The sequence below is a fragment of the Aquarana catesbeiana genome, linkage group LG01 (genome assembly GCF_042186555.1).
Source record: "Aquarana catesbeiana isolate 2022-GZ linkage group LG01, ASM4218655v1, whole genome shotgun sequence".
Taxonomy (NCBI): domain Eukaryota; kingdom Metazoa; phylum Chordata; class Amphibia; order Anura; family Ranidae; genus Aquarana; species Aquarana catesbeiana.
This window is the reverse complement of record NC_133324.1, coordinates 327,184,317-327,212,165: the sequence shown is the minus strand read 5'-3', so window position 1 is coordinate 327,212,165 and position 27,849 is coordinate 327,184,317. Positions and strand designations below refer to the sequence as shown.

General features: G+C 44.9%; 1 protein-coding gene across 1 annotated transcript in view; it reads left to right on the top strand.

The window, feature by feature from the left end:
• Positions 1 to 27,849, top strand: part of LOC141144856 (zona pellucida sperm-binding protein 3-like) — an 81,808-nt gene that overhangs the window by 42,411 nt on the left and 11,548 nt on the right. Inside the window, exons 4-9 of the mRNA XM_073630941.1 lie at positions 3,702 to 3,796; positions 12,554 to 12,731; positions 13,651 to 13,768; positions 14,176 to 14,264; positions 19,330 to 19,421; positions 19,509 to 19,610. Of these exons, the coding sequence (XP_073487042.1) occupies positions 3,702 to 3,796; positions 12,554 to 12,731; positions 13,651 to 13,768; positions 14,176 to 14,264; positions 19,330 to 19,421; positions 19,509 to 19,610 (674 nt within the window). The remainder of the gene's footprint in view (positions 1 to 3,701; positions 3,797 to 12,553; positions 12,732 to 13,650; positions 13,769 to 14,175; positions 14,265 to 19,329; positions 19,422 to 19,508; positions 19,611 to 27,849) is intronic.

The window sequence follows — 27,849 nt, the reverse complement described above, 5'->3', positions numbered from 1 at the left end:
TAAACTCAGCCAGGCGAGCCCACTGGGTTAAGACTTGGGACGGGGATAGCTTATCTAAAACCCATCTATGCGGTCTCCCTTTTGAGGGGACTCTCCTTTTTTGGTTCTGGCCTAGATCAGGCCCTGGCCAGGTCTACCGAAAAGGGGAAAAAATTCCCTACTAAACCTAGGAGGGAGAGGAGGTTTTTTCCGAGGCCCCCAGGCAAAGAACCGCTTCTCTGAGAAAAAGGTCTCCCCTAATAGATGTTGGGGCGCTGGAAAGGACGAGCAAAAGTCAGGCATTCTCTTTTCCAGCCAGAAGTCAGGTGACAAGACCCCTAAATGACTTTCCAGTAGGGGGAAGACTTTCCAACTTTGCCCCTCAGTGGGAAAGGGTCACTCGGAGCCCCCCATGTTCTTCAAATTGTAAGAGGGGGTTACAGATTAGTTTCTCTCACCTCCACCCCCCAAGTTTCTCTTGACTTGCCTTCCCAGGGATACCTGCAAAGCAGCAGGAATCCTTCAGAACATAGAAGAGCTGGCCAGTCAGGAGGTCATAATACCAGTCCCAGTGGGCCAGCAGGGTCAGGGTTTTTACTCCCACATTTTTGTGGTTCCAAAACCCTCAGGAAGGTATCGTCTTATCATAAATCTAAGGAACCTCAATGTTTTTCTTCGATACGAGAAGTTCTGCATGGAGTGTTTCTCTCAGACACCACCTCAAGGACGTGTTCATGGTGACCTTAGATTTAAGATGCCTACCTTCATGTCCCCATTTTTCAGGACCATCAGCTTCCTGAGATTCGCTATTGCCCCTCCAGAGGGAGTACAGCACTGGCAGTTTGCAGCCCTCCCCTTTGGACTGGCATCCAGTCCAAGAGTCTTCACTAAGGTCATGGCAGAGGTGGTGGCCTTCCTGCATCTTCAGGGAGTGGCATTGATTCCCTACTTAGATGACATTTTGATTTACAATCTGAGTTGGGATCAGCTACTTCTGGATCTATCCAGGGTAATGGAGACCTTGGAAGCCCTGGGATGGATCATCAGCAGGGAAAAATCCTCGCTGACTCCTGCCTAAACAAAGTCGTATCTAGGTTTCCTGGTGGACTCCTCGGAACAAAAATTAGTTCTACCTCAGAGCAAAGTAGAAGGCCTCATATCAGCAGTCACATCACTGTTACAAGCAAAGACCTCCTACAGAGGTATCATGAGTACTGGGTCTGACTGCATCTATCCCAGCAGTTCCTTGGGCACAACTACATTCCAGGACCCTCCAGCACTTCCCCCTATCCTCTTGGGATAGGAAAAGACTCTGGACAGAGATTGCCATTCCGGTCGAAGTAAGACTCTCTTCACTGGTGGCTTCTTCCTCAGAGGCTTCAGGGGGGTCTCCTTTGGAGCCAACTTCAGCCTCTCAGGATAACTACAGACACAAGTTCCTGGGGGTGGGGGGGCCCACCTGGAGGATCTAATAGCTCAGGGGTCCTGGGATCCAAAGCAAAAGGGCCTCCAACTTTTGGGAGCTTTTGGCCAAAGGGGAAGTGCTAAAGGCTTTTGAGGAGGATCAGGGGCCAGGAGGTGCAGGTCTCATCAGACAATGCCACGGCGGTAGCATTCCTGAATTGTCAGGGAGGCACCAGATCTACAGCGCTCCTATCCCTATCAGCAGAGATCCTGTCCTGGGCGGAGAATCGGATTCTCTCCATCTCTGCAATCCACATAAAGGGAACTTTGAATGTAGAGGCAGACTACCTCAGTTGGCAGCCGATTCTGCAGGGGGAATGGGAATTGAATCCAGAGGTCTTTTTTTTTTTTTTTTTTTTTTTTTTTTTTTTTTTTTTTTCCCTGGTAAGTCGGTAGTTTGGCGTTCCAGAGAGAGATCTCTTTGCCTGCAGAAAAAGCAGAAGGCTAAGGAGAATCTTTCCCTTGCCCGAGAGGGGCTCAGAGGGGATAGATGCATTGGCACAAGTTTGGGACTTCCGACTGGCCTATGCTTTCCCCCCTTGGGGTTAATTCCGAGGATTCTTCAAAAATTGTTTCTCTCGGAAGGCAACTTGATTCTGATAGCCCTCTGGTGGCCCAAGAGAATTTGGTTTCCAACCCTGCAGGGTTGGTCCATAGCCCCACCTCTTCACCTCCCTGTCCGGTGCGACCTTCTTCAGGGTCCAGTCTGCCATCCAGACCCCAGCTTTTTCAAGCTGACGGCCTGGCTCTTGAAAGGCAGAACCTGCGGGAGAAGGGCCTATCGGACAGTAGTGGATGCACTGCTCCTTAGAAAGCCGATCACAAGGCGTATTTACGCCAAGACCTGGGGGATTTTCTCTCACTGGTGTCAGGTGAGAGGGACTTCACAGAAAGATCCCTGCTATTTTAGAATTTCTCCAGGATGGAGCAGATCTGGGTTTGGCAACCAAGACCCTTAAGGCACAGGTCTCAGCCTTATCCTGTTTTCTGGAGAAACGCTTGGCATTATACCCCCTGATCAAGAGATTTCTCTTGGTTAGAGAGGTTGTCCCCTGTTCAGATGTCTAGGTGTCCTCCTTGGGACCTTACCTTAGTACTAGATGGGTTAACAAGGGCCCCGTTTGAACCAATAGATCAGATCTCCCTTAGGATCCTGACCTTTAAGTTGGCCTTTTTACTAGCAATCACCTCAGCCAGGAGAGTAGGTGACATCCAGGCTTTTTCTATTAAAGAGACATCTTTCCGTATATTTGAGGACAGGGTTATACTTGGGCAGGACCCCCTGTACCTCCCTAAGGTAGCATCAAAGTTCCATAGGACTCAAGAGGTAGTGCTACCTTTTGTGGTAACTTCCCTTTCATTCTTGGGGTTTCTTTTCACTGTCTGGATGTTAGACGCTGTTTATTATCCTACTTAGAAAAAGTTAAGGAATTTCAAATGTCCAGCCATCTTTTAGTTACTTTTTCTGGCCAAAAGAAGGGCCAACAGGCATCCAAGGCTTCTATAGCTAGATGGATTAAACATACCATTTCTTTAGCCTTTGAGCAGTCTGGTAGGGCAGCTCCTAGAAACCTTAAAGGGCATTCCACGCAATCTCTGGAAACCTCCCTGGGCAGAAAGGGCTGGAGCTTCGGTGGAGCAGATATGTAGAGCTGCTACATGGTAAAGCCAGAACACATTCCTGAGGCATTAGAGTGGAGTTACTATCCCTCAGGACCTGGCATTTGTCAGGAAAGTCCTGCAAGCAGTTGTCCCGCCCTAAAGGTAGGCCTGAGCTACTTGCTCTTCTCTCAGGGTGCTGTCCTGGAAGATGACTTGAGAAAATAACCAGTTACACTTACCGGTAACTGTTTCTAGGAAGACTTCCAGGACAGCAGGCCTACTTTCCACCCGTTATCTTTAGATATAATTCAATGTTTAGAGTGTGGTGGTGTTTATGTTCACTCTCGTGCACTGGTGTGGGTCAATACTTTGTCACAACTGAGGAGCGCAGGGAGGGGCGGGGGCCTTTAACCTCTTGATTGTGTTTCCTGTCAGGTGGACCAGTCATCTCTCGGGGTGCTGTCCTGGAAGACTTCCCAGAAACACCGTTACCGGTAAGTGTAACTGGTTGTTTTGGGTTTTGTTTTGTTGTTTTGTGTGGGTTTTTTTTTTTTTTTTTTTTTTTTTTTTTTTTTTTTTTTTTTTTTTTCCTTGTGGTTTTTAACATCTCGAATGGTGTACGTAATGCCAATTTTTTTTTTTTTTCTCCTCTTCAGTTCCATGACCCCAGCTCCTATAGATCAGACTACTACATTGCTTTTATCTGCATCTGGAATGGGTAACCTGAGTTTCAGCTTCCGCTTTATGAATGGTGAGATGGGGGGGGGGTTCCATGACTAACTCCATTAGGAGGACATTGGCAAAAAGTTGCGATGTTGAAGATCTGTGTAAGGCCAGAAAGTCCCAAATATTCAGTGATTTAACTCCATACAAATTGTGAGTGCCATTTTGTGCTCACAAGAGACCTTAGGTGGCCAGGACCACCCATTACTAGATGGACCTTAATATTATAAAAGCTAATTAAACGCTTTTTTTTTTTTTTTTTTTTTTTTTTTTTTTTTTTTTTTTTTTTTTTTTTTTTTCTCTGGCTTTTCAGTAAGAACATGGTTTGGGGTAGACAAACTCCACTTACTATGCTTTCTATAAAAAGCTTATTAAACTTTAAAACTACTCGCATATAGCAGTGTCCCTAAAAGAACCACGCACTTCAGTAAAACACGTTTCTTTCTGTAAGGTTGCTGCCACTGCTCAATCGCAGGTTGTCTGAGCCTACCTCCAGATAAACCTGAGTTTGTCAATCTACAGGCTGTGAAAGAAGCAGTCGTGGCAACCCTAGAGGGGCTTGTGTTCTGCTGTGAGTGGTTTTCAAAAAAAAACTTTAAGGTTGTTTATATGGAAAGCACTATGCAGTTTATAACCCTCTTGAGCCATGTTACTAAGGTCTGAACTATCTGAGCCTTTTTTTAAAAATCTACTTTGTTACACAAATGGTGTTTCAATGAGTCCATCTACTACGAGGGCCTCATCACCTAGGGTCCCCTGTGGGCACAAGCTTGCCACTTTCTCATTTTGGGTTTATTTATTTTTTTGTGGATCACTGACATTTGGGACTCTTATTGGACTTTCTGCACTGGAGATATTTGGCTTTGGACCTTGCAGTGAACGTCAATTTCTTCTGACACATTTGTGAGGTTTTAAAGTCAAAGGAAAGGCTAGTTATAAAGCTGATATTTAAATAGTTCTCCCCCATGGCCCTGCAGTGCCTTTTATCAATTGCTGTGCATGCTGTGTATACTGTTATCAGTGTTTTTAAACATGCAATCATGTTACCACAGTCCTTTCCCCTCTGGAGCAGTTGCTGGTAGGTGACTTTTTTTCCCCACAAGAAAGCAGTTGGTTGTGGCGATGCTTTATTCAATTCATCCCTATTACTGGTCCTTTCCATTGGAGAGGGCCTTGGTCAAGCTGTCAAGTGTTGGAGGGTTGAGACTGACAGGAGTGCTTACAATGTTCAGCTTTTAAATCTTTTATCCCAAAAGGAGGGAAACTTGCTGTAGCTGCTTGGCGTTAACTGGAGTCTGACTTTAATTTGGTCCAGTCCATCTAAACTTGCTAGTGTACCCAACACCAAAAAAAATGCAGCCACCACACTTGATTTTTAAGCTGCTTTGTTTTTGGGTTTAGATGCACTTTAATGTTTCACATTTTCACCAAACCTATTGCCAATTAACAGTGCAAAGAACTTGAAGTGACCTAGAAAATACAGCCAAGTTGGGCTCATATAGTGAGGCTATGCAAAGTGTTGAAACATATAGAAACAAGACATAAGGGGTTGATTTAAAAAAACTGGAGTGCAAAATCTGGTGCATTGTAGCCATTCCGCTTTTAACTTTAGGTTGTTCAAGTGACAAAAAAACCTTGAAGCCGATTGGTTTTTATGCAGAGCTGCACCAGATTTTGCACTCCCCAGTTTTAGTAAATCAGCCTCATAATTTTCTGTAGTCAGGTTGGCTAATAGAATTTTGGATGTGCTAGGAATCACTATCCGAAGCAATGGTCACTGTTTTTCATACAGCCATGTAACAATTGTCAGGGCAAACGTCTTTAATCAGTAAGGCCTCTTTACACAATGCTTTTCATTTTACAATGGAGTACATAGAGCTGGTGCACATGCATTTGTTTTGCAGGCAGTGATAATTTTGCCTTGATGTGACACCTCGGAGTTCAACATGTGTTCAAACTTTGCATCCTACTCCATTTGACTTTTTATTGTAGCATTCCATAAAGACACCTATAGTCTGAAGCAGGGCCATCTCTACTATTCATTGGACCCTGGGCAAACAGCAAACCTTTTCTTGGCCCCACCAAATACAATATAGATAGCAGCTAAACTCAATCAGTTTACTGCAGCAGATCAGGTAGCGATTGTGATTGGTTGCCAGAGGTTGCAGCACATCATTGCCGCTCATTAACTGGTTGCTAGACGTTACTGCACATTTCTGCTTGCTGGGTGGTTGCTAGAGGTTGCTGCACATCATTACTGCTCAATGATTGGTTGCTAGAGATTACAGCAGATCATTACGGTTCACTGGTTGCCAGAGGTTGCTGCACATCTCTGCATCAAATTGTGGGTGTGGCTAAAGTGCACTAAACAGTGAGGCATTGTTATATGCCAGGTTTTTAGGAGTGCGCTATGTGTAGAGTGGTCCTCTATGTGCAATTCTGCCTATTAATGCTCATCAATGCCATCTCAGTGCTCATTAATGCCACCTATCAGTGCCACCTGAGTTGAGAGCGTTTCTCATACAGCCCAGAGCTTGCACTGACAGTTTCCCCCTTGCTCCTCAGTTCCCCCTTGCTCCTCAGTTCCCCCTTGCTCCTCAGTTCCCCCTTGCTCCTCAGTTCCCCCTTGCTCCTCAGTTCCCCCTTGCTCCTCAGTTCCCCCTTGCTCCTCAGTTCCCCCTTGCTCCTCAGTTCCCCCTTGCTCCTCAGTTCCCCCTTGCTCCTCAGTTCCCCCTTGCTCCTCAGTTCCCCCTTGCTCCTCAGTTCCCCCTTGCTCCTCAGTTCCCCCTTGCTCCTCAGTTCCCCCTTGCTCCTCAGTTCCCCCTTGCTCCTCAGTTCCCCCTCAGCTGCTGGGGCTTTACACTTCCTGCAGTGCACACAGAGGGGAAGGAGCAGATCGGCGCTCTCCTCTCCCATCCGTGCAAGTGAGGGAGGGGGAACTGTCAGTACAGGCTCTGAGAGAGAGGCTCTCAATTCAGAGCCCTCTAGTCAGCAACCCCCTGGGGCTCCCTACAGTGCTAGACTACCTGGACCGGTTGCAAGTGTGACTTTTGTGACCCTGGTAGTTCTGCCACTGCCCCATATCAGTCTGTCACCATTATAATCTGCCCCATGTCAGTCTGTCTCCTAGTATAATTCCCCCCTGGGTCAGTCTGTTCCTCAGCACAACCACCCCAGGTCAGTCAGACTGACCTAGATGGATCATACTGGGGTACATACTGATGTGGGGGGACTATACTTGGGTACAGGCTGACCTGGGAAATGGGAGGACTGTACTAGGGGAAAGACTGACTGGGGGGGGGGGGGGATTATTTTGGGGGACATACTGTACAATTAGTGTGCACAAAAACAATCCCCCACCCAGATCAGCCTGTCAGTGTGTAAACAGTACCTAAGTGGCATGTGGAATTTCTTTTCTCCTGGGCTCTTGCAGGTGCAGTTAGAATGGCATCATTGCCCCGCCCCCCGATGTTCCCACCCACACAGTAATGGTCTGCTCCTGGAAAGCAGCAAGATCTGTGTATAACTGGAAGGGAAGTCACACGATTCTGTTGTGACCAGAAGCGTAACAGGACGTCCGTGCAGGCGGCTGGCTTCACGAGGAGTTTCTGCCTGTGTACATTCCCTGCCCCTCTCCCTCGTCTGCTCTCGTGTAGAGCAGAGAGGGTTCTGAATGGCTGCTGACGAAGCAGAGCAGCCAGCAAGTGACCAGTGCAGTTTGCGGAACTCTAGCTTAAAAAAAAAAAAAAAAAAAAAAAAAAACCTAGCGGGCAGCAGCGTGGGTTTCAGTGCAGCTGCTTTGGGCCTAGGGCAGCTGCCCCATTTGCCCCGCCTTAAAGACGGCCCTGCTCTGAAGTAATAAACCCAAAATTGCAGCTTACCATTATATTTAGTGGCTGTATTAGTTTAGGCTTTTCCCCTCTACTTCACATGGTGATCTGACAGTATCACTTTTGTACTGGGGTTCCTACACTCTAGATGAAGGACCACAGATGGTTTTAAAAAGCAGCAATGATATTTGTGTGTGTGTTGAAAAATAAAGTATATTTGTGTTTTTAAAAAAAAAAAACTTGTGTGCCTGCTCTGTGCAGTGGTTTTGCACAGAGCAGCCCGGATCCTCCTCTGGTCACCTGCTGGCACCCTTGCCTCCTGCCAAGTGCTTGGAGGCACCTGAGCCACTGCTCTTGTACAACTATGGCTTGGCCCTGCCCCTACATCTCCTGATTGGTCAATGGCTCCTGCCTTGTCCAGTGAGTGAGGCTCTTGGGCACATCACTGGCTCGAGATGTGGCTCAGGTAAGTATTGGAAGGGGGAGGGGGGGGGGGGGGAAGTGTGGTGGCTGCTTCACACATTTTTACCTTCATGCAGAGTGTAGGAACCCCAGTACAAAAGTGATACTGTCAGATCACCATGTGAAGTAGAGGTAAAAAAACTTGAGTCTTTAGAACGACTTTAAGCTGAACTCCAACTAATACTTGACAAGCAGTTCCAACAGTTTTGGGATAATTTTTACATAAACCATTAACACTTAACATGGGTGCTTACAATGATCAGCTTTTTATTGTCAACTCTAACTGCTACATCTGCAGGACTTTTTTTTTTTTTTTTTAAATATTACTAGCAGGATCGCCAGGAAAAAGGGCCTAAAACAAATGCAGCTATCGGATTTAAGAATTGGTAAGCTGCTTTGTTTAGTTTAACCACTTAGACTGCCCACCGTGGATATATGTCACTAGTTTGACATTAACCACTTGCTGACTGCCGCATGAAGTTGCGTCGGCAAAATGGCACGGCTGGGCAAATGGGCGCACAGGTACTCCCCTTTGAATTTGCCACCGCGTGGTCACATGCGCGCCGCTGGCGGGAGCTCCATGAGTCGGGGCGCGGGTCCCGCGCACTCGATCGCCGCGGGGATACCCGCGATCGTCTCGCGGAGCTGAAGAGCGAGGAGATGCTAATGTAAACAAGCATCTTTGTTCTGCCTAGTGACACTGATCATAGCTCCCTGTGATCGGGAGCTATGATCAGTAAAGTGCCGTTCGTAGCCCATCCCCCTAACAGAAACACTCCCCAGGACAAAATTAAACCCTCCCTAGCCCCCTAGTGGTTAACCCCTTCACTGCCACTGTCATTTTTACAGTAATCTGCAATTTTATAGCACTGATCGCTGTAAAAATGACAATGGTCCCAAAAATGTGTCAATTGTCCATTGTGTCTGCCATAATGTCGCAGCCACGATAAAAATCGCAGATCGCCGCCATTATTAGTAAAAAATTGGCATAAAACTAACCCATTTTGTAGACACTATAACTTTCGCGCAAACCAATCAAACGCTATTGCATTATTTTTGGTAAAAAGAAAAAATAGTAGTTTTATATATTTGTGGGGGGATATTATAGTAAAAAATAATGCGTTTTCAAAATTGTTGCTCTATTTTTTTTTTTTTTTTTGTTTATAGCACAAAATAAAAACCAGAGGTGATCAAATGCCACCAAAAGAGCTCTATTTGTGGGGGGAAAAAAGGACATCAGTTTTGTTTGGGAGCCACGTCACACGACCGCGCAATTGACAAGCGACGCAGTGCTGAATCGCAAAAAGTGCTCTGGTCTTTGGCCAGCGAAATGGTCTGGGGCTTAAGTGGTTAAATACTGTTATGGCTGCCATAACCCCGGTATTTTTCTCCACGGTTTGCAATCCTTTCACATAAGTGGTCTCAGCGGAAGATTTGCATCAAGATCACTTTTATAGGCTAACTTTACAATTTTTTTTTTTTTTTTGTAAAGTTTGTAGAACTGCTGCACAAATACGGTGTCATAGTATTGCAACGATCTCCATTATATTCTCTAAGGTGTCTGCTAAAAAAAAAGTTTGGGGGTTCAAAGTCTAGCAAAAAAAATTTTAATGTGTAAACAAGTGTCAAATGGGCTTGGTCCTTAAGTGGTTAATCTTAAAAGAATGCTCATGAGCAAAAAAATGACACCAGGTGTACAATGCATCTAAAATGCATTTGAACGCTAGAGGTGCGTTGGTGCATGTTTTTAAAGCAGCATTAAAATTCAATATCTGCGTAACTTGGCCTAAGGCATTCTCTACATCGGGGTCTCCAAACTTTCAGTATGAGGACCACATTGTATATTACAAATATATTTGTGGGTTTGAAAAATAGCTTTTCTACATCACTAAAATGAGAGGTGCTCCAGTCCTTTTTGTGTTAAGTCAGCAGCTACAAAAACTGTAGCTACTGACTTAATAAACACTCACCTGTCCCAGAATCAGCAATTGTGCTCAACCAAGCTGTCCCTTCGGTCTTCTGTCCCTTCGGTCTTCTGTCCCTTCGGTCTTCTGTCCCTTCGGTCTTCTGTCCCTTCGGTCTTCTGTCCCTTCGGTCTTCTGTCCCTTCGGTCTTCTGTCCCTTCGGTCTTCTGTCCCCAGCATCTCAACTGGGCACCCGGCTGTGAAAGTTTGAGGCTTCGGAGCCAGGTGCCCACTGTTCATGCTGCGCATTGTGAATGGTCCTGTAGTCTTCTGGGACCTGTAAAGTGTCTCCAGATGACACTGGAAGGGGAGACTAGAACTTTGCTCAGATCACCTAGGTGATCTGAGCTGGAGTGGGTATCTGTCAAAACCAGGTAGATCTGCAGAGTTCCATCCTTGGGGTAAGCATGTGATAGGATGCCAGTGTCTTGGCAACCAAGCAACAAACTGGGATGATAACCATGTTGCAGGGGAAATCTGTGCCAGAGAATGGTGGTAGGGGATAGAAGCAGATTTCTGAGAGGGCAGTGTGAGGGCACAATGAGCCCTGAGGATAGGCCACTGACCTTAGTTGCATGGTGGGCTTGATTTGGCTCACAGGCCATATTTTGGCAACCCAGGTTTTAATTTGGATGCCCAACAATGAATAGCAATCTCTTTGGAGGTTATAGTTCTTCTGTGCCTAAATAATTTATCTCAGTAAAATTATCCTGCCCACCTAAGTGCTGCAGTTTAATTGCTTTTGTAGCACCCTGGAGTTAAGGCAGGGTTACTCCTAAAATTTACCTGTCAGGAGTAGCTACCTTGACTAATTGTTGGATCATTTGATTTCTCCCTAAGTCTGGCACTGCCGCTAGGTGACCGGGTACTTGGTGGCATTAGATGTGAGAAGGGCAATGCAAGGTCAGATTATGGGTATGTGGGGTGTCTCAGCCAATAGACATGGGTTTTCTTGGATTATTTGACCTGCTGGGAGAACCTATATATTTGGGTGGACTAAGGTGATCTGTGTTCTGTGCCACCTGGATGGTTGTCTGGGTGGAGGTGTGTTGTATTGCCTGGACTGCTAGGCCGGAGTTTGGGTCTTTCCCAGGCACATCTGGCTGCTAGGCTGTCTGAGGGCCTATCCAGAAGCCAAAGCAGGGTTGGGATTGTGGCTTGCAGTCCAACCAGAAATGGCAGTTCTGCCAGCCAGAGAACTTGTCGTGGTCGGAGGTAGAGGGAAAGCTGTTGCCACTAAGGGACCACAGTGAGTAGCTGAAGCAAGTACCAGAGCAGTATTCTCGCCAACCGGGGACGGTGAAGAATCGGGGAAACTTCAGTGGGTATCAAGCCAGGGACCCAGCCAGCGGCGGTGACTCTTGCAAAGCAGCCTTGTTTGTCAAGCCAGGGACCGAGCAGGCCAGCGGGGTGAAGCTTGAGGTATCTTGAGTGCCAAGCTAGGGACCCTGCAGTGGGGGTGACGCTTGAGGAAGATGCTACCGTAAAGATTGGAGGAGCTCAAGGAATTCAGTGACAGTGAATCAACTAGTCTAGTGAGACTGGGAGCTCAGTGGGTTTAATTGATTGTAGTGGAAGTGAAGGAACTGTTACACTTTTTGTTATGGCAACAGTCAATGGCGTTCCTGTGGATGTGGTGTCTTGCTGGATGCCTTTCCCTGCATGGCTGTCCTGGTTGAAGTCTCGGAGAAACTTGGTGGCTATAAACCTACGAACTTGAAAAATGAACAAAGCAGATTACACAACTCTGCTCCCTGGGGTGTGCAGTGTGATATCAGATCCCCACCCTCTGGAAGCTCAGAGCTGTGTCAATTCTGGACTTCAAATGAATGTAGAGAAGAGATGGTTGCAGATAAATGGGTACAGCTTGGGAGGAATTGTTTCATTTGTGTATCACCTAAGGCTAGTCATTTCACTGGGCATATGTAAAGGTTACAACTACTTTAATTTCTAACACAGCCTGATGTAATACACTTTGAAAAGAGAGCATGAGATGGTTGCCATTTTGGAAGTGGTCCAATCCAGTTGAAGCATGATAGTATGTGTAGCATTGAATTGCAGCATGCAAGATTTTACAGAAATGTAGAAATGGTACTCTTTTCGTGCCACTAGTTGAGTGTTGTGACTATACCATTATCTTTGTGAAAAGCTAAGGCTCCATGCACACTGGCCTAAATGTTTCTACAGAAGTTAGGATGTTAAGAGGCATATTTTGAGTTTTAGAGGCAGAAAAAAAACACTTCTGGCTTGCGTTTTCTGATTGGAGCTTGGAGGCCCCCCCCCCCCAGTGTGCATGGAACCTAAAGTGTTACTGGGACAGGGCTTAATGACCTCCTGTCATTAGTTATTCCAATTACAATAGCCACTTTGAAAGTGAGCGGCCATCAACCTCCTAGAAGGGGGTCACAAACATTGGTCTTTACTGCTGTTGACACTTCCATCTTCTAAACAATTTTTGCTGTAGTTCATGAGGTTACTTTAGTCATGGAATTGGTATTACCATTCTCATTAAAAAATGTCTCCCATCAGATGACTTCTCAGGGGCTTCAAATTCAAAAGTCTTTTTCTTGGGATCCCCTATCAACTTGGAACTCTCTGTGGATATAGGATACCACATGCCTCTGAGACTCTTTGTGGATGAAGGCATAGTGACTCCAACTGCAGACGCCACTGAACCACCAAGTTATGATCTGATCACCAACCATGGGTAACCATTTTGTGTATCGAATTACATGTAATTGGCTAGACTGTGGATTTCTTATTTCTAGATAAAACTATGGCCTAATTCAGCTATGCATTATATGTCAATGTTGTGTTTTAACTAAGGTTTCTGGCTTCAACATTATCCAAATGCACATACAAATCCTTTCAACACATGTTTGTGTGAGATAGGTAGATGAAAATTTAAGTTCCTAATCTGAAAAGGTAACCAGGCATATTGTGGCATGCTTGATTGTCATGGGGTGTATTTGGCTCAATGACTCATGGTTCAGAAAATGAAGGAATTTGTGTTCAGTCTTAACTATAATTGTAACCTCCAGCCTAAACTCCAACCAAAATCTCCAAGACCAGATGTAGAGAAATGGGACCAAGGCCCCAATAAATGCTTTTTATTAGAATGGGGACCATATGTTTAGAAGTTTAATTTTCTGACCAAAGTACTATAAGATTTCTTGCCACTTGTCCAGAAGTCATGCATCAATAAGTCCTGCTAGATCACTTCAGGTTGTCCCCTTTTGCAGATATAGCTATGTAAAACATTAAAAATATCTATGCTGTTTAAAATTCATTAATATGATCTTGTTCTGCATATGCTCAGTTGCTCTATTTTTAGGGTCTGCTGACAGCCTTAAACCCAATTAAACCCTTCTATCCGTTACTGCCAAGGAAGCTGCTTCTGTTTTGTTCTGCAACTGCCATGGTGCTGCACATGTGATCAGTTATTACACCAGCCATTTGATGGTTTGGCAGTTTAAGGATATAGGCAAATGTGACAGTTTGCAATCCCGGCATTCCAATGGAATGGAACTGCTTTTTGAAACCCTTAAATTGATGGGTTTAATTCTGCTTTGATTTACTGGGTGGGATACAAAAACTGCACAAGGCTGACTCCTTATTTTCTGCAGATGTTTTGTAGATGGAAAGGTGGCACACTCAAAGTTTGTGACGCAGGATCAACCGAATCAATTAAATTCCATATGGCTGACTTTTCCAGCAATGAAATTTGCGACAGACAGTAATGAGGCAAGTATTTAATTTTTTTATTAAGCATTTGAACTTTCTAGGGTAACATGCATACTACATACCCAGGCTGGGACAAGGGATGGGCAGAAGGGGAATCTGCCCTGGGGACTGGTATCATGTGAGAAGATTGGGGGAGGAGATTTGTGTTGGCAGGGGGGTAAGAATAGTTTTAGAAGGGGGAAACTTGGGGTGAGTGGTGCTTTAGGGGGATGTGTGTTGGGAAGGGAATTGGGGAAGATTTTGTGCTGAGGTGATGTGCTTTTCTGAAGGGGGGAGGAATTGTGCTGAGGGGATGATTGGGGGGGGGGGAAGAGGATGTGTATTTGGAGGCGGTTGTCTCTCCTATATAACTTATTAGTGAAAAACCTTGTCAGGCGGGCCTCAACTTAACAGCTTTATTTTTGCAGATCTATCTTACGTTTAGGCTGGTTGTCTGGGACCCTAAAGGTGTAACTGAGCTCAGGAAAGCATGTTCCTATTTACCTGAAGGCAATAGGTAGGAGAATGCTGTTAATAATTTCTTTGCCTGTATTGGTCTTTCAAAAAGGAAACATTTAAGGGGGAAAAGTTTCCGAGGAAAACAAATATATCTGCTCCCATCCCACAACCTATCTCTTCTAAGGCATTATGTGGAAGACTGGGAAGCTTGTGTATTTTTATGGAACTTGTGATCCTCCATTCACAAGCTGTTTTTTTACATGTGTAATCAAAAAAAATTGTGCTATTTTGAAAAAAAAATCTATAAAGCTAAAGCGGCTACATACGAATGTGACTAAGATTCATGAACAAGAGTTACCGTGTATAAGTCGAGTTTTTTTTTTTTTTGTTTTTTGTGCTGAAAGTGCCCCCTCGACTTATACTTGAGTCAAGCACTTTTCTGCAGCAAAAAATTTCATTTTCCGAACCGAATTTGGGGCCCTGTATCTCAGGGCCACTTGGTGCTAGGAACCCCAAATTTGGTGTGCAAACCCAATGGAACTGGTACCATGACATATCAAAAGCTGGGGTTCCTAGAAGCAAGTGGCCCCGAGATATGGGGCGCCAAATTGGGTTTGGAAAATGTCATTTTCTGCTGCGGAAAAGTGCTTGACATTTTCTGAACCGATTTTTGGGGCCCTGTATCTCAGGGCCACTTAGTGCTAGAAACCCCAGCTTTGGCTATTTTATGCTGCTAGTTCCACTAAATACACCAAATTTGGGGTTCCTAGCACTAAGTGACCCCGAGATACGGGGCCCCAAAGTTGGTCAACTGTGTTCATCTGCAGCAATGTCATTTCGGGACACTTTGGGTTCAGGGACCCCAAATTTTGGCTGCAGCTAGGGGGCATCTAGGAACCCTTAACTACCGAGTTTGAAGTTCGGGGGATCTATGGCTGCAAATGGGCATAGTGAGGCTGCAAATGGGCATTGTTGACCCTCTTTTCCACTTACAGTAGCTGTGCATTTCTCACCCTCGTCTTATACTCGGGTCAATAAGTTTTTGTTTTTGTTGTGTTTTTTTTTTTTGGGGTAAATTAGGGCCTCGACTTATACTCGGATCGACTTATACTCTAGTATATACGGTAAGTGAAAATGTAGTGCTAATAAAGACTGTAAAACAGCTGAGTGGACAAAAAGTAATAAAATATGAAAGACGTGAATACACATACAAAATGTGATCAGCAAACAGACACGTCCCAATAAGTGATAAATCACAAGTGAGTCAATCAAAAGAGGTGGTGTATAAACCATAAATGGAAGGAGGTTGTGATGAAAACAAGTGCGTCAAGTTGAGGGCATCTTCATACAAGCAATCAAGAACACCAGGTGTGATGTTGGCGGCAGCAGGTATCACAAAAGAAAATAAATGGGTACTCTTACCAAAACCGGTGGATCTGGATTTCAGCGACACCAGATCAAACAGACTTGGATAGGAACAGCTCGAAGTGTCCTGAGAAGGTCAGCAAGGAGACTGGAGCAGGCATCGGTATCATCGAGGGTCAATACTTCTCCGATACGATCACCACAGGAGAGCCAGCCCTTGGGCCAATGGTAGCCGGATGGATGGAGCTAAGTTCATGGTGAGAATATATAAAGAGGGCTCCAGATGGTGCAGATCAAAAGCAAATCGGGTGTTAATTTTCATAAAACCAGCATACAGTAGCAAAAAATTGTAATCAGTTAAAGGCAATGTGGAGAGCAAGGAAGCAAAGCCCTACGTGTTTTGTCCTAATAGGACTTCTACAGGGGCATCAAACAACTCCTCCCCCACATTGCTAACTATGAATGCTAAAAAACCATAAAGCAATAAACAACCAATCAGAAAGCTCATCAGCTAATTGGTTGCAACAGGCTTACCAATGGGGGGGGATTGGTCACATGTTAAACCACCCCCTGGGTAAGCTTATTCTTGTACTGTTCTCTTATATGAGAATAGTACAACCTGAAACAGAACATGGCAACACACCAGCGCGGGCCAAAAAGCACCCAATCAATGTCAGCAAACCAATGTGACTGGGTGGAGTACAAGGACCAATCAGAAATTGAGTGCCCACCGGAATCAGGTTGTCACCAACCTTACACTCAAACTGAAAGGGGTCGCTCCAAGCCCGTAAACGGAAGGACATCATAGCCACGGGTCACCGTTCCAAGCCTAATTTGGAGGTAGACGCTGACCCGTGGCGTGGACGGCTTCCCGCTCAGGATCGGCAAGCGTTCACCTCAGAACGAGGCTAGGAATGCAAGTCGTGTGTTCGGAGCGACGCCAGGTGTTGTAAAAGCCAGTGACCTGTCACGTCACTTAGTTGGGTCAAAGGAGACAGGTGTCGGCAGCAAAGTATAATCTATTTTAAAAAAGAAACCAGCATCAGCGTCAAAACGTAAACTATGTAGACCAGTCCTAAAACTAGGTGGGGGGAATGTATCATATCCACAATATTGTTAAAGGCTACACAACGACCAAAGTCACAAGGTGCAGAATAGCAACTCGCTATACCCATATTATACCACAAATAAGAGGGCCTCAATCCACAATGCAATTATAGATAATTTAGTGGGCTTACATCCATGATGGTCAGATCGGAATAGATGTATGATAACGTAATAATAAAAAAAAATAATTAAAAGAATTTGTAAAAATAGATAAAAATATTTAGGACTTATTAATGAATTAATGTCCCACTCTACGTTGAGACCAAATGGTGAATAGGTCTTGAGCCGGAAGGTCCAATAGGTCTCAAGACGGGATACCCCACGGGTACGAGATTCCCCTCTCCAATGGGGGATAAACTTGTCTAACAAATTTTTGTCCCCGTGGGGTCACTATCATGATCAAGGTAGTGACTGGACAGTATGGTTAGTTTTACCATTCTTGATATTGGTCAGATGTTCGTTAACCCGAACTGTAAATGTTCGGGTAGTGCGTCCTATGTACTGTTTGTTGCAAGGACAGGTAAGTAGACTACAAATTTAGTGGCACAAGTGGTAAAATGTTCCATGAAGTAAAAGCGTAGAGTGACCGTGGACTGAAAAGTTTCACTCTTGTGTCTGCTGCAAACATTGTGCAGGCAGACATTGCATTTTACGACACGGATAATATCCCTTACATTGTTGAAAAAAGGGGGTGTGTTTAGGAGAATCAATCACATTAGGTGCGATCCGTCCCTGAATAGAACGAATTCCTCTGAATATGACACCAGCATTATCAGGGATAACAGGGCCCAAAAACTTATCACACTGAAGGGTTCCCCAATGTTTTTGGATAATTTGTTTAATTTTGTCTAGATTGGACTGAATATGTAGTAATGAAGGACCATCTGAACTTGTTGTCCTTGACATCTTTAGGGGCGGATCTCAATAAGGAATTCCGGTCTATTTTGGAAACCCTTCCAATTTCTAGATCCAAAATGTTAGATTGGTAACCCTTTTCTACAAACCTATTTTTCAAAATAGTAGACTGGCTGAAGGCCTCTAACCGGGTGCAATTTCTCCTCCATCTGAGGAATTGGCTACAAGGGACAGACTTCAGCCATTGCGGATGGTGACAACTGTCAGAATATATGCATTACGGTCCATGGGTTTGAAGTGAGTCTTAAACTCAAAATGGCTATCCACAACATTGATCTCAAGATCCAAGAATTGGGTAGAGGTAAGGTTGGCCTCATAGCCAGACGTATGCCTCTATTATTCAAATTAAGGAAGGACATAAATTCATCGAGATTCTTGACCGCCGTTCCACAGGAGGAGGATGTAGTCTATGTACCTGGCCCAAAGAACCATTTCAGGTCTCTTAAGGGCATAGACGACATCCTCCTCCCATTTGGCCATGAGTAATATGCTGGTTTTATGAAAATACCCGATTTGATTTTGATCTGGAGCCTTTTTACATGTCTTTCATATTTTATTACTTTTTGTGCACTCAGCTGTTTTACACAGTCTTTAGCACTACATTTTCACTTACCTCGTTTTTTTACATGGCTGCCTATTGCTTGTTGCTGAATTCCGCAATTGGGAGTAAGGAGCGAAAGTCCTATAATAAGCTCCATGTAGCAACTTTCAGCTTGTACAGGGCTTATGTCCTCTCCGTCCATGACATTGCTGGGTGCCTGAAAAGTGAGCACAAAGCTTGAGAAGGGACATGGGTCACGCATGATCCACATATCTGCAAGTATTGAGGCAGGAGATAAGGGGGAACAATGTGGTGGTGGGGCTACTATTAAGAGACAAACCTGCAAAGTACAATTGGGTGCTGGGATGGTGAAGGCCTTTACCATTTAAAGCACTACCAATTAAAAATGGAAATCTATACACCAATACTATAAAAAAACCCAGATTACATTGCTTGTTCTGGTGCAGTTAAAGCAGTATTAAACCAAAAATGTAATGCAGCTTACCAATCATTGGATGTGGTGGCTGCATATGTTTTCTCCTGTTTGCACCTGGTGATCTGGCCAGTAACAGTTCTGGAGGAATGGGCAGAGGGACAGCTCAGTTACAGCAATCTGCTTTCCTTTTTTGGAATTTTTTTTTTTTTGCATGAGACAAAAGCTGATTATTTTAATCACTCCTGCCAGTATTAAGTGGCTTGTCTCATCCATGTAAACTGATGCATTCTGCTGGAGAGTTTGTGCTGTGAATACAGACTTGCTGGCTGGATTACCAGATGAAAATTGAACAGCTTAAGCTAGATGCACGCTATATACAATTTTCTGTAGTGTGTTTGTTTGTTTTGTTTTTTTTTGTTTTTTTTTTTTTTTTCCCATATGGCTTGGGGAAGGGCTAAAGGGACAATAACCTTACCATACCGCACAGACTTCTGCAAAAATCTGTGTGGGTGCATGGCTAAACTGAGGTACAGTTAAGACCAACCTGCCAACTTGTAGATTCAAGTGAATTTTACTGTCCCATATTGGCCAGCAAAATATACAAGGTAACATCTGCATGTCAACAAAATGAACCATGTGTCTCTAACCCCTCACCACATCAAAATCTAAACTTTTTTTTTTTTTTCTTAGTATGGGGGGGGGGGGGAGAGAATGGAGTGTATTTTCAAGTTGCCAATGACTGTAAGATTCTCTCCTCAGGTGGGAGCTACTTGGTAATTCTGACAATACTGTATGCACTTGCTGTGATGGCGTCTGTACCAAAAGTTCCAGGAAGAGAAGAGATGTTAATGGTAGGTGGAGACTTGGCCCATATGAAATTTCTTCATTTTATTTGTATGTTAACATGCTTCCCCTTTTTTTTTTTTTTTTTTTTTTAGAAAATGAAGATGGTGGACTTATTCATACAATGGTTCTTGGACCTTTCAAAGTACACAACCCATCTGGTTCTGCTGATAATGAATCCAGAGCAGCAGAGACAGGTAATTAAGCATCCACCCCAAACCAATAGCTGACTTTTGCTTTGTCAAGTGAGCTTTAGTAAGCATTTTTTATTTTCTCAGGACATAGCCCTGTGACCATTGGATCAACAGTGTCTGGATGAGCAATTATGCTTGGGTTTAATTCCCTGGGGGTTGGCATCCTGCTTGAAATCTGAAAAAACAAACTTGGCTGTGAACCCCACTAAAGTGAATGGGGGGTGGGGGTGTATAATCTGTTTAATTCTGGCCATATTCAAGGCTGATAGTCAAGCTGTTGTCAAAGGCATGGGAAGCTAGGCCCTGTGTTGAAGTTGAGGCAAACTATCATACCGGCACAGTGGTGTATTGGATAGCACTTTCGCAGTAAGAAGGGTCGCTGGTTCTAATCCCAACCACGACACTACCTGCATGGAGTTTGCATGTTCTCCCTGTGCCTGCGTTGGTTTCCTCCGGGTACTCCGGTTTCCTCCCACACTCCAAAGACATGCTGGTAGGTTAATTGGATCCTGTCTAAATTGTCCCTAGTATGTATGAATGTGAGTTGGGGACCTTAGATTGTAAGCTCCTTGAGGGTAGGGACTGATGTGAATGTACAATGTATATGTAAAGCGCTGCGTAAATTGATGGTGCTATATAAGTACCTGAAATGAATAAAATACCATAGGTACATTTTACAGTATCTGCTTTGACCTGTTTGAGTTTACATTTAGGCAATGATGCCAAACATAGCACATTTTATGCAAAAAGTAAAGGCACTGTGCAATGAAATTGGGTAGTTAACCCTGAAATAACGTTTTAGTTGCCACTCTGGAGCTAAAAGGGACAGGTATGTAGAATCTGTAGAGTGGTATCCAATGTGTGATTTGTTGCTTTGAAGATGCACTGTTAAAAGTATTGGGACGCCTGCCTTTACAGGCACGTGAACTTTAATGGCATCCCATTCTTGGTCCATAGGGTTCAATATTGAGTTAGCCCACTCTTTGCAGCTAGAACAGCTTTAATTCTGCTGGGAAGGCTGTCCACAAGGTTTAGGAGTGTATATGGGAATGTTTGACCATTCTTCCAGAATGAGCTCGGTCACTGCTCTAATTCATCCCAAAGGTGTTCTATCGGGTTAAGGTCAGGACTCTGTGCAGGCCAGTCAAGTTCCTCCACTCCAAACTCGCTTATCCATGTCTTTATGGACCTTTCTTTGTGCATTGGTCCAAATCATTTGGAGGGGGGATTATGGTGTGGGGTTTTTCAGGTGTTGGGCTTTACCCCTTAGTTCCAATGAAGGCAACACTTAAGGCACCAGCATACCAAGACAATTTCATGCTCCCAACTTTGTGGGAACAGTTTGGGGATGGCCCCTTCCTGTTCCAATATGACTGCACACCAGTGCACAAAGCAAGGTCCATAAAGACATGGATGAGTGAGTTTGAGGTGGAGGAACTTTATTGGCCTGCAGAGTCCTGACCTCAACCCAAAAGAACACCTTCGGGATGAATTGGAGCAGAGACTGCGAGCCAGGCCTTTTCGGCCAACATCAGTGCCTGACCTCACAAATGTGCTTCTGAAAGAATGGTCAAAAATTCCAATAGACCCACTCTTAAACCTTGTGGACAGTTGTCCCAAAAGAGTTGAAGCTGTTCTAGCTGCAAAGGGTGGACCAACTCAATATTGAACCCTACAGACTAAGACTGGGATGCCATTAAAGTTCATGTGCATGTAAAATGCAGGTGTCCCAACTCTTGACGATCTAGTGTATTTGGGGAAGGGAAAATGGAGGTGGGAAAACTAGGGAGAATATGACAAAGCAAAGGGTCCAGAGAACGGGGAAGGGAATATCTTCCATCAACCCCTCACACTGGACAAATTTTCTCAAGTAGTCTTCCAGGGCAGCATCTGAGAGATGGGGCTCCTTCCACAGGAAACACAATGTCCACCATTATAAAAAGATTGCAATACCTGCATGCCTCAGTTCTTGTGTTTCCTCCAGACCAACAGAATTAACTCAATTTTCTTCCAGTCCCTGTGCTAAGTTGCAGGGGACTCCCTGGCTGGTCGTCTCCAGCTGCCTTTGAGGTGGTCAGGTGTCTCAGGCCAAAAATGTCTTGGCAAGCTGGTGGCAAAAGAATTACAGGGGTGTTTTTTAAAAAAAAAATTGTCAACTTTCAAAAAAAGTGGGACACATTTAACACCTTGCGCACAACGATTAAGAACTTTCAAAACCCTGACCAAACCTTTCACCAGTCGGGCAGCCACCCCGTCCACTAGCAAAGAACAGCCTGACAAATCTGACCAAGAAAAGTCGTCGGCAACCTCATCCTGACTCTGACATATGGCTCAGAGGGTGAAGAGACTCTCAAAAGGGTGCGCTTCCTGACAGGACACAGAGGAACTACTGAGGACAATCGTGGACACTAAGAATAAAAACAAACCAGAGCCATAATGACATTGTGTTTTTTTTATAAAGGCCTACAGCCAAGGAAGCCTAGGGCATTCCCTGTACACCAAACCTTAAATATTAAGAAGGAAACCGAAAATACGTCTTGCGCCTTCAGCAATAAAACACAGGTACCCATTTGCTGAAAAACACACAATCCTAGGCTAAATTCCCTAAGGTAGCACTAGCACCATCACTGTCAAGGATAAAAAAACAAGTCTGACCTCTCTTTTCGAAGACTCTGGCATGCTAAAAGATCCCATGGATAAAAAAGCAGAATCACGGCTAAAGGCGTGGGAAGCAGGGGCATCGAACCTCAACCCCACCATTGCATCCACATGCACTGCAAGAACCCTGCTGCTTTGGCTAAACCAGCTGCAAAAACTCCTAAGAGATGCCCCCAGAGAACAGATACTAAAAAGCTGCCTTTTTATAGCGGCCAAGGCAGTTAAAACCACAGCAAGAGCAACAGGCTTGACAAATTCAGCCAGGAGGGCACTATGGCTCAAAGCGTGGATGGGGTATTTTGCCTCCAAAAACAACTAGTATCCCTTTTACAGGCAACCTTCTTTTGGACCAGTTCTGGAAACGGGTACCTGATAGGTCAGCAGACAAAGGAGTTTCCACACCTGAAGAAAACTAAGCAAAATGCCTTTTTGTCAGCAGAAAAAAAAGCTATAAGCAAAGCGAAACCAGGAAGGGATGGTCCTTTTTCAAAGGAGGAAGAATAGGGAAGACTTCATCCCTAAGCCTTCCAGGGGCAACACCAAAAAATAACGCCCAGCAGGTGGGGGGGGGGCAAGCTCTCAGCATTCATAGACAAATGGCAAATCACCACAAACAAGTTTGTCCTCCATGGTAGAACGGGGGAAGTTATTACATAGAATACTCCAGCACCCGTCCAACCAGATACTTGGTGATGGCACTCCCCAGATACCAAGAGGGCAGAGGGATTCATGTCATCACTGGAAAACCTACGAACACAGAATGTTTCTACTCGCACATCTTTGCCAGGAAAAAACCCTCCGGAAAGTACAGGCTCACTTTGAACCTAAAACCCCTCAAGAAAAAGTACAAAGTTTTGGATGGAATCGATATATTCAGGAAGTAACTTGCCACCACCAGGGGCCTTTATGGCTATGGCAGATTTGCAGGATGCCTACCTGCACACACCAATAAACAGACCACCACAAGTTTGTAAGATTCATGATACAGGGTTCAAAGGCTACCCTGCACTTCCAGTACACCTCCTTGCCCTTCAGGATTTTGTCAGCACCCAGAATATTCACCAAAATACTGGCAAAGGCACTAAAGGGCTTAAGACTAGAAGGCATAGGAGTTGTACTATATCTGGACGACCTCTTTTTCGCCAACACAAGAGACCTTGACAGCCAACCTCCAAGCAAGTGTCCTTTAAAGAGCTTGGGGTGGATAATGAATGCACAAACAAATCCCACCTCATTCCCAGTCAGAGTAAACTACCTAGGGTATGTGCTAGACACGAGAAACAAAGATCCTGCTGCCACAGGACAAGGTGGCAAGACTAATGGAAGAGATTGAGACCTTGTGTCTCCCCAACGCCGTTACCATTAGGAAGAGCATGAGGGTGCTGGGCCTCATGACCTCCATACTGGCCATCACGTGGGCACAACTGCACACAAGACCATTACAGAACTTCATCCTGGCTTGGTGTGATGGGTACCCAGGTTCCATGAAATTCTGGGTCACAATTTCGCAAGAGGTCAAATCATCGCTGCAATGGTGGCTCAAACCACACATATACAGCCAGGGGCGCTTATGGACACAAACATGATCCGCATCCCTACAGATGCTGGCACCACAGGCTGGGGAGCACACTTGGCAGAACACCTGGTCCAAGGCTCTTGGAACCAGGACTGATCTCTTGCCTCATCGAACATGAGATGGAAGCAGTGAATCTAGAGCTGAAATCCTTCAAAACACAGATCAAGGACAGATATATCCAAATACAAATGGAGAACTCTACAACCGTAACATATATAAACAGATGGGGGGGGGGGGGGTGGAAACCAGATTCCCCCCCCCCCCCCCCCCCCCTCAACTGTCTACAGCAGACACAATCCTGAAGTGGATCGTTCAGATCTGGGGGACACCTTTGGTAGACCTAGAGGAATACACCTCCTGAATTGAATACATGGTTACTGGAAATTGACACTTTGCCATACAAAAAGCTAATGTGTAAACATAGAGGTTGCCCATCCAAATATAACAAGATATGGGACCGATGGCTCCAGACCTCAGACTTGCACATAAACGAGTTACCTGTTTTAAAAACTTAATTGACTTTCCAGCGCTGTTATTGGTTCTAGTCATATATTTGAGTTTGTCTGCCTCATTAAGAGATTGTTCAATAACCATCTTTATGTTGATGTAGGTCTTGTAAAACCTTGTACCCATTAGGGATGAAAAACTCCTCCTGGATAGGTTTAACCATTTTATTGTCAATTTGCTCAAAGTATACTGTCTGTAGTCTTTGCTATGTACAGCATTCAATAAAAGTTGCTGTTTAAAAGTTAAACGCAACAAGGTCCCAAGATTCTTTTCCCTCTCCCAAGGGGACAGGTGCATGGGGGTGAACGCACTGGTCATTCCTGCTAGGATATGCATTCCCTCCAATGATCCCAAACAATTATTCTGGTGGCCCCCTACTGGCCACAAAGCATGGTTCAGCCATTTAAGAAACATGAGCAGCCAGCTGCACCCATTACCATACAAACCAGAACCAACGCAGGGCCCAATCCGGAACCCGAACGTCGAGATACTGGAGCTTTTCAGCCTGGCTCCTGAAAGGATAATGTTACAAAACAAAGGCCTGTGAAAGTGATTCTTTCTACTGGCTAAAATGGTATTCACCACACAGGTGATATATGAAAGGGTTCTAAAGTGCTCAGGAAAAGGGGCAGGGGGAAAAATGATTCTGATCATCTTGAACTTTTTACAAGAGTGTGCAGATTTATCTCACAACACTCCTAAAGGTACAAGTGGCAGCCCTATTCTCCCTTGATGTAAGGCTAGCGGAAGATCTGCTCATAAAGAGATCTCCTCTTCTCGGGTAAAAAGTCAACACCTGCAAGTACGAAAATTCCCCCTTGTGGGACCTATCCACAGTATTAAAGGGGAGCCTATAGACTAACATTTAAAAACGGTGGTATTGGTATCCCTGGTATTGGCAAGAAGAGTTGGCGAGGTTCGGTCACTGTCAATCCTGGAACCATACTATACGATTCTATTAGACAAAATGATCCTCTCGCCTGAACCAGCCTTTCTATTGAAAGTCCCCTCAACGTTCCACAGGTCCCAGAACATTATCATTACCCTCCCTTCCAGCTAACCTTCATAGCAACAAAAGGGGGGAAAAATTACATTCAATGTCAGAATTCTGATAGCCTATCTGGAAAGTGCAGAAGACCTTGTCAGTTTGTCCTATAGTCAGGGGAAAAATAGACGTCAACCTACTTCAAAGAGCTCTGGAGTGAGATGGATCAAAACGGGCATCGCATTGGCATACCAGTCCCAAAACCTACATCTGCCAGAGGGTATTACAGCCAACTGGACTAGAGCATTGGGGCTACACCAGAGCAGGTCTTAAGGGCAGCGACGTGGTCGAGCTCTCAGATCAAACGTTCAGTAGGAAAGTGCTCCAGGCGGTGGACCTCCTAGTAAGTATTCCTTGCTACATCCTCTCAGATACTGCCCTGGAAGACTACTTTAAAATGGGTACCTGGTAACTCATTTTCTAGGAAGTCTTCAAGGGCAGCACTCATTCCCTCCCAAAAAAGGGGAAATTAGCAGTTCAGTGGAAAAGCATGATAATCGCCTGTTCTGTCAGTACTTTTATATTACTGAGGCATGCAGTATTTTATGATGGTGGACATAGGGCTCTTCCCACAGGAAACTATCTCAGATGCTGCCCTGGAAGACTTCCTAGAAAAGGAGTTACCAGGTACCTAACTTATTACTGTGGGAGAGAAACTGACTTTTTGAGGGTTACATAGGGGGGAGAAAAAGGCAACCCTTTTAAATGATATGCTTAGGAAATGCCTTGAAGCTAACCCTGTCAAACGCTACCCTGTGTGTGTGTGTGTGTGTATGCATATGTTGGCATGCATGAAATACAGCAACACTCCATCTAATTTTTTTTACTTGAAAGGGCCTTTTTAAAGTGATTTGTAAAGGCTCGTTTTAAAAAAAAAGTTATACTTGCCTGCTCTGTGCAGCTGGTTCTGCACAGAGCAGCAAGGATCCACCTCTTGGATCCCTCTTTGCTGCTCCTGGCCCCTCCCTCCTATCAAGTGCCCCCTGTCAGTGGCTTCCTATGGGGGGCACTGAAGCCGAGTCGCAGCTCTGCATGTCCATTCAGACACTGGGCCCTGGCCCCTCTCTCGCCCCTGATGGCTGACTGACTTGGCTGTGGGAGCCAATGGTACCGCTGCTGTCTCAGCTAATCGGGAGTGTCCTGGACGGCTTTTGCCGTGTACACACGGTCGGAATTTCCGTCAGAAAAAGTCCGATGGGAGCCATTCATCGTATATTCTGACTGTGTGTATGCCCCATTGGACTTTTTCCATCAAATTCAGACGGACTGGGATAGAGAACATGTTCTATTTTTCCGACGGAACTAATTACTATCGGAAAAACCGCTCGTCTGTATGCTGTTATTATTATTTATTATTATTATTATTATTATTCTTATTATTATTATTCAGTATTTATATAGCGCCAACAGTTTACGTAGCGCTTTACAACTTGAGGGTAGACAGTACAAGTACAATACAATTTGATACAGTAGGAATCAGAGGGCCCTGCTCCTTAGAGCTTACAATCTAAGAGGGGAGGTCAAGAGATACAAGAGGTAATAACTGTGGGTGATGTGCTGATTGAGAAGATAAATGTACAGTTGTTAGGTGGGGGCCAGATAGGCTTCTCTGAAGAGATGAGTTTTCAGGGATCGTCTGAAAGTGGATAAAGTAGGAGAAAAACGGACGGATTGGGGTAGAGCATTCCAGAGGATGGGGGAGGCTCTGGAGAAGTCCTGAAGGCGAGCATGGGATGAGGTGACAAGGGAGTTTGAGAGCAGGAGGTCTTGGGAGGAGCGAAGAGAACGATTAGGTTGGTATTTTGTGACTAGGTTAGAGATGTAGCTAGGGGCCAAGTTGTGGATGGCTTTGTAAGTTATAGTTAGTATCTTGAATTTAATTCGGTGACTGAGTGGCAGCCAATGGAGGGATTGGCAGAGGGGTGTAGCAGACGCTGAGCGGTTTGTGTGGTGGATGAGCCTGGCCGCAGCGTTCATGATGGACTGAAGTGGGGATAGCCTATTTAGAGGTAAACCAATGAGGAGGGAGTTGCAGTAGTCAAGGCGGGAGATGACCAGGGAGTGGATTAGAAGCTTTGTGGTGTCAATGGTTAGGAAGGGGCGTATCTTGGAGATGTTGCGAAGACAGAGGCAGCAAGCTTTGGATAGTGATAGAATGTGGGGTCGAAAGGTTAGTTCAGAGTCCAGGATTACACCTAGGACCTTGGCGTGGGGAGATGGGTTGATAGTTGAGCCGTTGATCTTGACAGGGAGATCAGGGGAAGTGGCACCTGAGGGAGGAAATATCATGAGCTCGGTTTTGGATAGGTTGAGTTTGAGAAAGTGATGTGACATCCAGGCTGATATGTCTGCTAATAAGTTGGTAATGCGTGAGGAGACAGATGGAGAGAGCTGGGGGGTGGAGAGATAGATTTGGGTGTCATCAGCGTAGAGATGATATTTAAAGCCGTGGGAGG